We start from the raw sequence: 13,744 nt of genomic DNA, 5'->3' as shown, positions 1-13,744 counted from the left end.
GGAGCACGGTCACGGCTAGCCCCCAAGACACGTGGGACTCGCTGCCGCTGGCCCCAAACCCAAAGCTGTGCGCCCCGAGGCAGGGGGTGCCTGCCTCCTCCTGAGCGCACGGCCCCGGAGGCCGAAAGTCCATGCGCGCTAGGATGCTTGGGAGAGAGAATTCGAACCATCACCTACTTCAAATTCACGGGCAACAGCACACTTTCTTGGAGGTGGATTTGTCAAATCCCTACCCGCTAAGCAACCCCCACCAGAGGCTGACTAAAAGCTGACACCTTTAAGGCGTCCGAGCCCCGGCCCTTTGACCCCTAGGGGGCCGCAGAGTGGACTCAGCCTACCATCACCCACGCACCGTGCCTTGTGACGCCGTCGCACCAAACCGCAGGGCACGTGCTCACCGGCCAAGGAGGATCTGTCCTGGCTGCTCCTTCTCCAGCCCACCTCACCCCCAACACGGGGGCGACTTCCTACACCCACATTTGGGAATCAAGTGCGAGAAAACGCACGTCAGGCTCTTTGCCTTTGCTCACTCTAATAACTGCGCTGCCAAAGGGACCGTTACGTACCATACGCGAGGCACTGTGTAAAACAAAAAGTCCAGATGTGAACACCCACGTGCATCTTTTACAAGCACAGAACAGATGCTGAAAAGCTAGACAAAATGCAAACAGTGGCTCTCAAGGCAGGATTTGGTAATGGTGTGTAATGCATTTCTGAACTGCTTCAATAAACAGGCGTTGCTTTTTTCGTTAAAAAAGTTTAATTACAAGGTCATACAATCAAACCTTAGAGTTTACAGTTTAGGGCATTTAAACCCACTGAAGTCCAATGTTTCATCCAACTTAAACCAAAGTTATAAATGAAAGTTAAAACAAAAAAAAGTTATTTTGGGGGGGAGCCTGGGTACACCCCCCACCATGGTCATATTCTTGCCTAAAGGGTTCGATATGAATCTAGTTCTTAAAGAAACAGAACTCCCCAATGAGGAATTCCGCATTATAAAAACTAGCCTGAATCACCCCAAAAAGCCAAGGTCATGGGGGAAAAGGCAGGAAGACTATTCTAAGTTAAAGAACATGTAAGACATGGCAATTCAGACAAGTAGCCCTTGATTCAACTGTGGATTTAAAAAAAACAAAAACAAACAACTTACAATAAGGACATCATCAGGGCAACCAGAAAACCCAACTGTGGATGCTGATGAAACAGTGTTCTGTCAACATGGCATTTCCTGAGCACAGTGACACCGTGGCTGTGTCCAGACTTGGTAGAGCGGGTAAGGGATACACACAGTTCTGGGTGTTCACAGCATGAAATAAGGTACTCAGCCAGGCTTCTCTTCCTTTAGCAAACCCAGCCATCTCTGAACCACCTCCTCCTGGACCCCCCAGGACCTCCCACCAGGAGGACCCCTGCCTCTGATCTTTGTGGTCTGGCCCCCCCTCCCCTTGTCCCCTGGGCCTGAGCCATCTCCCTCTAACTTCTGATTTGGCAGGTGGCATGTTCAGAATCTGTTTCTTGAGCTGGGACAAGGGTTCCTCTTCATCCAAACTAAGGATACCACCAGCTGACATTTTCATGGGTTCCTTTTTAGTCCTGCATACGTGTGAATAAATATCCATAAAACTGGGATCATTCTACCATTAAAAAACCTGTTTTTACTTATCTCAACAATTTCCCGCATCATTAGTCTTCAAAAACCTTATGACAGAAACATAACTTTGCTAGTCTTCTATTGTTTGACATTTGTCTTATTGCTCACCTCACGGTCACAAAGAGTGGGTCAACAGAGGGTCCACAAGACGGGATGGACCTATGCTGGGCTTACCAAGGAGGTGACACAGATGAAGGGGAAAAAGAGTACTATGCACGTTTATTTTATAGGCTTCTGAACTGTTCAAACACAGTGCAGGACGACCTCACACAGGATGACCTCACGTAAAGCATAACTGCTCATGTATATATCTGCTTGTACACACGCAGAAAAGTCTGGAAGAACATGTACCCAACCAACAGCTACCCAATCAATACTACCCAACTGACAGCTGAGATAATTTTATATATTGCTTTTAATCTTTGTAGTTTTTTTCTCCAAAAACACATCGTTTTTAAAAATTGGCAAATATGGGGGAAACCCTAGGCCCAAAACACACCTTTATTTTATAACAATTAGCAAACGGTTCTTGTACTAACAAATCACCAGCACAAACTGTATACAGCTTAAAATTAATGCCTGTGATGAGACCTACGTAAGCACTGGAACCAAAGGGAAAAAAGCCTTACATTTTTCTTCTTAAAGCTTATTTTCATTTTGAGAGAGAAAGAGACAGAGAGAATCCCAAGCGGGCACAGCACTGTCAGCACAGAGCCCAAGGCGGCACTCGATCCCAGGAACTGTGAGATCATGACCCGAACCGAAATCAAGAGCCGGATGCTTAACCACTTAACCGAGAATGAAGCCACCCGGGTGGCCAAGGCTTTTTACTTTTAAACTGAAAATGGTGGGGGCACCTGAGTGGCTCTGTCGGTTGAACACCCAACTCTTGGCTTTGGTTTAAGTCATGATCTCACAGTTCCTGGGATCGAGCCCTGTGTCGGGCTCTGTGATGACAGCACGGAGCCTGCTTGGGATTCTGTCTCCCTCTCTCTCTGCCGCTTCTCCACACATGCGTGTGCTCTCTCTCAAAATAAACTTTACACTTATCTTAGCCAAAAGGCCGAGAAGCAATAAACCTCAAATTAATTAATTAATTGAATAAGTAAAATGAAAATGGTAGGACTAACTAGGTGGATCAAACCAAAAACCTAGATTAAGGCCAATACAGAGGGACTCCACTCAATCTGATACTCTAATGACAACAGGAGAAAGGGATAAGGAGCCCCTTACTCATAAGCAGCAAAATCAAACTCTGGTCTCAATGTCAGTTTACAAAGTGGCACACATTGTCAACAATTAACTGGAAACCAAGAAAAGGTACTTACAAAGTTATCCTGAGAGCTTGTCTGGGATTCAGAGCTGCTTTCTGCGGATTCAGTCTCCATTTCCCCGAGGTCCACAGGATGTCTGCGAAGTGAAATCAAACAGGTAAGTCAGTCACCAAAGCCAGGAGACACATGATGCAGGAAGGTGCTCCAAGGCTGCTCACTAAACACAAGCACAATCAACACCATGCTGCCCTCTGACAATGGTCACTCCTGTCTCCTCTGCTCCTGAAAGCATCGAGACGGTTTTCAATGAACCCTCCCTGCCCCAGTACTGCCCAACCAGCACAGGGAGAGCTGGCTACAGTTACTGCAAGCGGAGACATCCACCTGGCTCAGAGCACACAACCTGCCCGCTCTCAACTACGGTGCAACTGTTTACACCCCCAAGGGCATCCTACCAGGCAGAAGCAGCAATAATACGCCCAATGTGGGGAGGCAGTGGGGGCGGGTGCACACCAGAACAAACCATACAGCTGACCATCACTAATGTTTCCAATTTTCCACTCATAAAGAGCACAGAACAACAGCGACACAGTGGGAAAAATTGTATGACAGGATGACATCTGTGAGACTAACTCTGTAAAGCCATGTTAGAAATTATCTCGGGGACTCCTGGCTGGCTCAGCCGGAGCAGCGGAAGACTTCTGAGTTTGAGCCCCACATGGAGTCCAGAGAGCACTTAAACAAACAAAACCTTAAAAACCCTAACCCTAGACACAACCCTAGGGCAAAACCCCAGGCCTCAGGCCTCTCCAACTAGGCTCCAGTTTAAAAATCCACAGGGACAGGGCACCTGGGGCAGGGCTCAGTCGCTTGAGCGACAGACTTCGGCTCAGGTGACGGTTTTTGAGTTCGAGCCCCACATCGGGCTCTGTACTGACAGCTCAGAGCCTGGAGCCTGCTTCGGATTCTGTGTGTGTGTCTCTCTCTCTCTGCCCCTTCCCCACTCGTGCTCTGTCTGTCTCAGAAATAAACATTTAAAAAGAAAAAAAGAAAGAAAATCAACAGGAAAAAGATAAAAGGTTTCCTGGACTAAAAGAGACCTTTTATTTTCATAGTTCAACATAAGTTACTCAAATACCTTTCAGAACGTTGAGTTTAAAACTTAATAGACCACAGCCCACATATTACTAGGTTTATCACCAAGCTCTACTTTCTCTAGCTACAAAAAGTAAATCCAGGAAGCGTACTCTTCCCTCCACCACCTGTGCAGCCACGCAACGGCACACACGTGTGCGTGGGGAAAACAGACACGAGGCCGGGGCAGCGGGCTACTCTGCTCTCAGAAAACTTCCAGGGGCACTTAGTACGAGGCCAGCGTGCCACACAGGCGATCAAGCGGTATCGGTCACCGCACACGTCGCAGAAACAGAGGCCAAGAGTGCAATAAAGACACACATTTCTTGCAGACCACATCCTTCTTCAGGTGGAGGATCCCAAAAATGCAGCGCCACCTTCCAGAGTTTGATCTGCTGGTCCCACGATCGCCGACTATACTTCTTGAACTTGTTGGGGGTCTTGGGATGGATGCCAGGTTGGCGAAGGTGTCTGCAGGAAACAGGGCGGTTATTCCGACACACACTCTGCCCACATCAGCTTCAACATTAGCCCAACTGTGAGTTCAGAGTTACCAAAAAAATACAGATCAACGGAGACTCTATAAAATGAGCAAAACTAACGTATACGACAGCACCGCCCCTTCGATTCTACTATTCTTCTGCGACGTGTGCTCCAAAAAAGTACATCTGAAGCCTAGTCCCACTGAGAAATCGACGCTCTAAGCTTTGCAACCTGCGTGTGAGGGAGCAGGGTAGGAAGGGCGTGCTGCTTGGACAAAACGAGGCAACGCTCATGTTTTCCCCCAGTAACATCTCCACAACCTGCAACCCGAACTTTACTTTCTCCCCCATCGTGCATGTTAATAGCTTTACGTTTATAAGACCACTAGAAGTCTGACGTGAAGTAAGACCTGAAATGTCTGCCAACACCCTGAACTATACGGTGTATTTTCTTATCTTCAAGTCCCCGGGGATCCCATCCGTGCCTCTTCGCTCATGTGAAGTGCCTCAGTTGTTCAATGGTCCTCAGCAGACGTGAGCTACGCCCAGACTCAGATTCACCCCTGAAGTAACCATCCAGGCTGCAAAGCCCCGTGCTCCCTCAGGATGTGCCGGTGAGACAGGACTACCTTGGGACTTCTTTAATATAGCGGTCATAGGCGATGGTATTCTTTCCGTAGTTGATCTGTTTCTGCCTTCTCATGAGCACGCTTTCATCGGTCTCTAAGTCAGCTGGTGCTGCGGACCCCGACTCCTTCGAATCAGAACTGAAGAGGCAAGGAACAGAACACACCTTAAGATCACTACGTAAGAAAACGGCGAAACACAACCATGAAAGAACATCTGTCCTCTGGATTCCAAACCATGTTAATCTTAAACAGTCTAGAAATCTTTGTGTGTGTGGGAATTTACTACACAATCGGTACAGCTTCCAACGCAGTGAGGAAAGGACTAACCCAGTACATGCCACTGAGACAACCAGCACCTCATGCACAGTTGTTTCTACTAACAGACTGCAGGCCCATCAAATTAAAAAAGAAACCTTTACGTGGCATTTACCTTCCCGACGAGGACTTTCTCTCTCTCCCAAAGTCATTTATGAGGAGTTTTCTTTTATATCTGAAAGCAAAATAAACATCACTGATTTTAAGGCATAACTGAATTAACTGAATACAATGCTTTTAGAACTGAAACAGCCCCCAAGAATAAGGTCTTCTTCCCGAGCAGTGTAGTCTGGATTAATGAGTACAGGTAACAGCACAGTTGGGTGGCTTATTTTTTTTTTTTTTGAAGTTTTATTTATTTTTGAGACAGAGACAGAGCATGAATGGGGGAGGGGCAGAGAGAGGGGGAGACACAGAATCCGAAGCAGGTTCCAGGCTCCAAGCTGTCAGCACAGAGCCCGACGAGCCCGACACGGGGCTCAAACTCACAGACCGCGAGATGGTGACCTGAGCTGAAGTCGGACGCTCAACCGACTGAGCCCCCCAGGAGCCCCTGGGTGGCTTATTTTCAATCTGCCTCAGTCATCTTCTCTCATAAGAAGATAAGTTATACACCAAGATCGCACCAAGTGCTTAGGGCAACCAGGCTCTATGAGCAGCTGCCTCAATGCCCTTGGGCACCACCACATATAATAAGGCAGAGGTTCTCTGAACCAAATAAAGTCCCTAACAGTTTCAGGTTAAGTCGTAAAAGCCCAGTTTCAAAGAAAATAAACAAAAGTTGAAATAAAAAGTTAACTTCTAATACCACAACTAGTTAGTTACTAACAAGACGCGTGTGCCTGAGTCCCGCGAACCTCCTCCTATACCTGGAAGGAGAATGGCACCACCACCCCCGTTGTGTCCCCTGCAAACTTCACCAGGCATTTGACTTCTATCATCACAACAACTACCAAACCCCAGCTCTGCCCAGGTATGTCGGCCCAAGGACTGTACACAATCTGCCACTGAAACCACGAACCACCTCAAACCAGAAGCTCATTTGTCTGAAGTAGGTCATCACTGCATCTCCTTCCAAAATCCCCACCCCCAAGTTTGCTGAGGCATCCAGCAGTTTGGGCACTGGCAGGAATGAATGAGTTGACTTCCTGTGAACCCAGGAAACATCAATTCTATGCCAGCCTGTGACAACACAGAGAGGAGGCCCTCGGATCACTTTCCCCAGGGCTTCACTCTCTGTGACTCTAGTTGAAAAAGACTGGCTTCAGGTAGGACTAAAACTCACTTTCCAATTTTCAGAGAGCTGGTGTGTGGTATGTGTTACCCTCTTGAGAGCACAGTGAGTTAAATTCTGGTAAAACGTACAGCGGGCCACCACCATCGGCAACTCAGACCACCCAGGCCTTACTAAAGCAGCAGCCTTCCATCAGGAAAGGTGTGATCCAGGAACAGAGTGGCCCAAAACTGAGCAGGCCTGTTCTGCAAAGCAGAACAACTTTCAGAGGCAGGCCTGTGAGACAACTGAGGAGAAGGAGCCACCAAAGGAGTGTCCAGACAGACCAGGATCTCCACACATAGCACAAGAGCCGCGGACAGTCCCTGGCAAGGGGAGAAGGGGGGGTCAGGACACACAGGTGAGGCCATGACAGCTGTTATAAACCTCAGGAGCATCGCACAGAAACTACACAGACCAAATCAAACATCCCAGCTCTACAGTTGGGAAAATCGAGATCTACGTCAATAAAACAACTAATTCAAAACACTGCAGGGGCACCTGGATGGCTCAATCCATTAAGCGTCCGACTTTGGCTCAGTTCATGGGTTCGAGTCCCAAGTCAGGCTCTGGGCTGACAGCTCGGAGCCTGGAGCCTGCTTCGGATTCTGTGTCTCCCTCTCTCTCTGCCCCTCCCCCACTCATGCTCTATCTCTGTCTCTCTGTCTAAAATAAATAAACATTAAATTTTTTTTTTTTTTTCTGAAACAAAACACTGGAGCCATACCTGTTAACTTCCGGCTCACCTTTCCAAGAGGTATATTGCCCCCCCAACACACACAACACGTGTGGTCATAACCAGCTCCCACACTGCCTGTGCCTTTCTTAAGGAGGCAGCTAGAAATACCATCAAGCTGCAGATTCTGTGTTTCCCTCTCTGTTGCAGACGTGCAACAGGCAATGTGGCCCTGCTTCTCTGCAGAGAGAACACATTTTCATAAGAATTAAGAACCAATGGACTCAGTTTAACATTCCCCAGCTAATTATGAGCCACAGTATTTTAACTCAAAATTCATTCAGCTGGGGTGGATGGCATATATGGGGGGGGGGGGGGGGGGGGACAGAATTTGTAATCAAGAGAGATAAACGGTGTTTAAGAGTGCATATGAGTACAGGAAGTGGCTTGGTCTTTGTGAGAACTTGGGACACACACAAGAATTTTGGGTACAACTGCAAGGGGTTTAGAGGCCCCCAGTTGGGGACCCCTCACCGCGCTCTCCCACTTCCAAGCCGGTATCTGAGCCAGGTGTCAGACAACACACTTTGCTGGGGTGGCAGAGCACAACGTGGTGGGTCAGGGCACATCACGGTGGAAGGATGGCCGCTAAGGCAGGGGTCCTCAAACTTTGGCGAGCAGCCTCATCTGGAGGGCTTCTTCAAGACATGGCCGGACCCCACCCAGAGTTTGCCATTCAGCAGGCCTGGGGTGGGGCCTGAGAATGTGCATTCCTAAGAAGTTCCCAGGTACTGCTAACATTGTGGTATGGGGACCAAACTCTTAAAAATCATCATTTTAAGACACATCTCAGATTTAACACATAATTGAAAGCACAATAAATAACATTCCAAACGGTCTGCAACGTATACCTTGCAATTTCCTTGTTAACTCTGGTTCTCATCTCATCCTCTTCGACTGCACTTGCCCAGTCTGAACATCTAGAACGGGGTTTGGGGCCCTCGGGAGTGGTAAAACTGCAATAAGATAAAGACGTACATGTGAACCATGGCACACACTTTCCGTCTCCTTTCAAACAGTACGTCAGGAAATGTTCACATGCTGTTTGGAGGGTGCCAAGGGAAAGGGCTCTGGGCCAATCTCTGCTCCATAACTTACTAGATCACTGAGTTTAGGCAATTTACTGAAAGCCTCTCTGGGCTTCATTTATCGAACTTCTGGGCACCTACCATGTGCCAGTGTTGGCTAAATCAGGAGGAAAAAGTCTACTGGGGGGAAGGCAAAGTCAACAAGGCATGTTCAGCCCTGAGAACGGCACCTAATACAATTTCCTTTATTTGTAAAATGAGAAGCTACTTTTCAGCATTTTAAAAAACCCTTAGGTAATACTTCATACTAAGCAAAGTGCCCAGCACGTGAAAGGTACTTAATACACAGCGCATACTAGTTAGTTTCAGATGCGCGTAATGATTCGGAATATACCACATAATTAAAACAAGAGGGTAAGAATTTACAACTGAGTCCCCGCTACAAGAACTTAACGCACTGATAACAGTGCCCCCCCTAGAGTTGGGTTAAGCGTAAACTAAGGGTTCAGTTCTATCTGGAGATCAAGGAAACCTTCGGCCAAGTTAAATCTTTGGTCAAATTAGGGAATTTGAAATCTGGCAGTCAGAATTGCTGGTATGTCCATTATCTGTAGATTAGACATAAACTGATTTTTTTCTACTGGCCACCACGGGCGAAGCCAAGCTGGACACGAACTGCAGCTGCAGCTCTAAGCAGCCTTCAGTACCTGAGCTGCAAACCAAACGGCGTGCTTTGGAAGCGCAACTGCGGAAACAAATGAATAATCTCTTTGCGCAATTATCGTTTATTCTCTTACGGTTTCCTCACCTAGAAAAACTAAAATTAGATTTCTAAAAGAAAATTTCCAGAATCTAAAAATGGGTGGCAGTGTCTGAAGTCAAATTAATGAACCAAAAGTTAATGTGACTCAGTAACCGTATACCAGACACAGAGAAGAATCAAATGGGGGGATTGTCCAGAGCTGGACATGGACTTCTCACTAGTCTATCAAGGGGTTCAGGTCTCCACCACGGCAGTTTCCTGAACTTTTAAAGGGTGCTTACAAATGACCTTTTGCTACATCACATATTTTTGTAGAAAAGAAAATGCCTCTTGCAGAACTGAAGCCTCTTTTTATTTTTATTTTTTTTGACGTTTATTTATTTTTGAGATAGAGACACAGAACACAAGTGGGGGAGGCGCAGAGAAGGAGACATAGACTCCAAAGCAGGCTCCAGGCTCCCAGCTGTCAGCATAGAGCCCGACGCGGGGCTCGAACCCACGAATGGCAAGATCATGACCTGAGCCGAAGTCGGATGCTTAACCGACTCAGCCACCCAGGCACCCCAAGCCTATTTTTCAGATTAAGTACATCATAGTCACCAACCTATCCTATCTCAGAACAAAAACGTTTTTTGGGAAGGTGCTGGAACAGAAAACAAAGCCTATTTTACACGATAAGCTAACCTCCCTCCACAGGAACTTCTCACATCCCGCGACAGATCTACTGCAGGCACCTGTATGCACTCCCCACTCCTCACCATGGCGGACTGGGGAGAAAAGCACTGCCAACGGCAGACACAAGGGCATTTCTGCCACGTTAGATGAATAAGGAGGCCCACGTGGCTAATGAGCTACAGGGGAACCCACAGGGACACCAAAGACTTTTAAGGCAATGCAAGGATTTAACATTTCGTCCTCAGCTAAATGGGAGACCACTGGAGGACTCAGACCCTGACCTCAATGATGTCTGACAGCTTCTGTTCACATCCACTCCGGCCCTGTCCAGGGCCTCTCCCACACTCAAGACCACTTCCCAAGTATCTCTTCTAGTCCTAAGTCTCTAAAAGGCATAGAACTCACACTTATGCAAAACGTGCGTGGCCTCCCCATCCACACCCTCAGGTCTCAATACCTTCCCGACACCTTCTCTTGCTCACGGGAGAAGCTTCGGCCTGACTATGGACTCCCCCCCATGCCAGCTCTGCTCTACCCACAACCTCCTCACCTCAGCACATGGTTCCACAAGAAACAAAGGTGTTCACAGCTAACGTTGGAGTCATCCTAGACCCCTCTCTGCACCCAACCCACCAGCAAACATCAGGAATCCTGCCTTAAAGAGTCAAACGTGAGGGGCGCCTGGGTGGCTCAGTCGGTTAAGTGTCCGACATCAGCTCAGGTCATGATCTCACAGTTCACGAGTTCGAGCCCCACGTCGGGCTCTGTGCTGACAGCTCCGAGCCTGGAGCCTGCTTTGGATTCCATGTCTCCCTCCCTCTCTCTCTGCTCCTCCCCTGCTTACATGGTCTCTCTCTCTCTCAAAAACGAACATCAAAAAAATTTTTTTAATAAATTTTGATTTTAAAAAGTAGAATGTCAACCACATATTTCTCCCCATCTTTATTTTTCACCATCCCCTTCCACCTCAACCTAACAGCCCGCCCACCTTGTCCCCCTCCATTCAGGCTTCAAACAGGCCAAACGCATCCCCACCCAGGGGGGGGGGGGGGGGGGGCTTGGCACACGGATCCTTGTGGGCCGGTTTCTCCCGTCACCACACAGAGGTAACCCAACAAAAGCCTTCCTTCCCCGTGGCCTCTCAAGAGCACCCTAGCCCTCGTCCCTGCCCTGTCTCCACCCACACCCCGTCCCTCTGAAATACCCTGACCAGCTGAGCCACCCGCATCAGAGTACAAGCACAAGGAAAATGAAAGCGTGGTTTCCGAGGTGTCCTAACCTCCCCAGCACACAACGCGCTCTAGAAACAACTCACGTGAACGCTGTAGCAAAGGCTCATTCAGAGAGAAAATACCTGGAGTCATCAGAATGAAAAGAAGGGTCTAGGAAGGAAGGGAGGAATTTGATGTTCCAGAGAATAAAAAACGTGCCCGAGAAAAAGAGGAGGAGGAGGAAGAGGAGGAGGAGGAATCTAGAGGTGCAGACTCTGGTTCAGGTCATGATCTCGCAGGTCTTGAGTTCAAGCCCCGAGTTGAGCTCTCTGCTGTCAGTGCAGAGATCCTCTGTCCCCCTCCCCTGTCTCTGCCCCTCCCCCACCTGCACTCACATGCACTCTCTCTCTCTCTCAAAAATAAATAAAACTTGGGGCGCCTGGGTGGCTCAGTCGGTTGAGCGGCCGACTTTAGCTCAGGTCATGATCTCACGGTCCGTGAGTTCTAGCCCCGCCTCGGGTTCTGTGCTGACAGCTCAGAGCCTGGAGCCTGCTTCGGATTCTGTGTCTCCCTCTCTCTGACCCTCCCCCATTCATGCTCTGTCTCTCTCTGTCTCAAAAATAAACAAACACTAAAAGAAAAAAAAACTTTCCAAATAAGTAAAACTTAAAAAGCAAGAAGGATCTGGAACTCAAATCTCTGTCTGCGGCCTGGCACCTACGCCGTTTTCACTGCGGTGCGACGCCCAACTTCGCTAAGCTGAGTCTTCTGAGACCCCACCTAACCAGCTGCACTGAAACGTGCTAAAAGCTTCCCAGTGTCCCTGAAACAGAGGAAGCCTCGCCGGCTGAGGCTGAGACCCGTTTTTGTTGACACTCATCACCGGAGGTCCTGTGGGAACGTCACCTACCTCAGTCACGTGACACAGGGTGCTTCACACTCAGATAATGAAAATACGGGCACCTCAACCAAACGTTTGGGGAAACAGCTGCCTTCACTGGAACTAGTCAGGCGCTACGCCAGAGGTGACGTGACTAGCCAGGTGCAGTGACCCTCACTCGCCGTGGCTACCCAAGTGTCGTAGGACTTGGCAGCGCCACCACTCAAAAAGTTGTGACCCCCCCGGGCACCCTAATTGATCAGAGTCCAAAACCGCAAGCCCCTTAAATAATCAGCTAATGCGAGGCACAGACGCCACGGGCGGATCAGGGCGGTAACCCCGAGGGGCCCTAAGCAGCCAGGACGGGGAACCCAGGAGCCTTAACCAGTCGGGACGGGGGGACCCCGGGCACCTTAGGCAGTCAGGACAGAGTCCCCCCAGGCGCCTTAACCAATCAGGACGGGGACCCCAGGAGCCTCAAGCAGCCCGCTGGGGCCCGGGCCCACCTGTCGGGTCTGCAGTCGCCCGGCGGCTTCGCGGGGCCCTCGGCGTCCTCGGGCTTCCTGCGCCTCCCGTCGGCTCTGCGCTTCCGTCCGAGGCTCCACCTCGCGGGGGCCGGCGGGCTGCGGACGAGAGGCCGCGTCGGTGGGGGGGGGGGGGGGGGAGCGGCCTCGAGCCCCCCCGCCGCCCGCCCGCCGCCCGCCGCCCCCCGCCCCGGCCCGCCCGGAACGCCCCGGGACGCGCGGCCCGCCTCACCTGGCGTCGCCGTCGCGGCGGCTCCCGCAGCCGGAGGGGCTTCGCGGCCGGCAGGCCATATCGAGCGCAGCGGCGGGGTGCTGTGGCGCCGGGCTGCGTCCTCGGGCGGGGGTCGGGGGCCGGCAGCCGCGACCGTTCCCGCGCCGGCGCTGACAAGCTCTGCGCGCGCGCCCCGCCCCCAACCGCCTTTATGCGCCGGCGGCCCCGCCCCTCCGAGCTCCCGCGCGCGCCGCGTCGGGCGAGACCATCGGGCCCGGGCGGGCGGGGGAGTCCAGACGGCAGAACCCGCTCCGCGGGCTGCCCGACCCTGGGCGGGGCGCCGCCGGCCCGCAGCCCCGACGTTGCCTTCGGGGAGGCGGCGGACCGACGCCGTCCGAGTGGACGAGGAGAGGCCCGAAGAAAAGTCGCCCCCCTCCTAGCATTGGGGCGGCCGCGCCTCCGCGGGCGGGGGAAGGGGGTCTTGGCGGGAGATTGGGGCGCGCGCGCGACGCGGGCGCTCCTGGGGGGAGGGGGTGCGGGCAGGCGGCGGGTCTCTGATTGGTCGGCCCCGCGGGGGCGGTCTCTGCGCTGGCGGGAAACGGGAACCCGGAAAGGGAGGCTGCGCTGACGCTGCGGTCTCGGCCCACGGCCGCCGCACCGGCCGGGCGCCGCTGGCCTCCGTCAGTCCTCCCCGCTGCGCAGTTTACTTCCGCCGCTTTCAGCGCCGCCGCCGGCTCTCCGACCCTCCCCCTCCCCCCCGTCCGTGCTCCACGGGCCCTCCATGACCCCCGACCCCTGCGCTTGGAGGCCTCACCCAGGACCCACGCCCTTGGGCCACCACAGTGTTCCCACGGGGGCCCCTACATCTAGAGTGCCTGCATGCTGACCCCAAGGGCCCTGGCCACAACCCCCTCCCCAGAACCGCAGGCCCAGAACTGCTGGGCCCACCCCCTTG

The 13,744-nt window shown here is 51.3% G+C and overlaps 1 protein-coding gene across 7 annotated transcripts in view; it reads right to left on the bottom strand.

Moving 5' to 3' along the window:
* LOC122218696 (stem-loop binding protein) overlaps positions 1-12,973 on the bottom strand; it is a 73,637-nt gene extending 60,664 nt beyond the window's left edge. For 3 of the 7 annotated variants that reach the window (XM_042937124.1, XM_042937125.1, XM_042937126.1), the window contains exons 1-7: positions 12,811-12,972; positions 12,561-12,677; positions 8,349-8,453; positions 5,604-5,663; positions 5,174-5,311; positions 4,384-4,533; positions 2,983-3,064 (exon numbers count right to left, since the gene is read on the bottom strand). In XM_042937124.1, the coding sequence (XP_042793058.1) occupies positions 2,983-3,064; positions 4,384-4,533; positions 5,174-5,311; positions 5,604-5,663; positions 8,349-8,453; positions 12,561-12,677; positions 12,811-12,869 (711 nt within the window). In that variant the 5' untranslated portion in view covers positions 12,870-12,972. Of the gene's footprint in view, positions 1-7; positions 1,597-2,982; positions 3,065-4,383; positions 4,534-5,173; positions 5,312-5,603; positions 5,664-8,348; positions 8,454-12,560; positions 12,678-12,810 lie in introns of those variants that run through there. The other 4 variants (XM_042937131.1, XM_042937123.1, XM_042937130.1 and 1 more) reach the window with 4 other exon arrangements.
* Positions 12,974-13,744: the final 771 nt, after the last annotated feature.

This window comes from Panthera leo, chromosome B1, assembly GCF_018350215.1.
Source record: "Panthera leo isolate Ple1 chromosome B1, P.leo_Ple1_pat1.1, whole genome shotgun sequence".
NCBI lineage: Eukaryota > Metazoa > Chordata > Mammalia > Carnivora > Felidae > Panthera > Panthera leo.
This window is presented reverse-complemented; position numbering and strand designations above follow the sequence as displayed.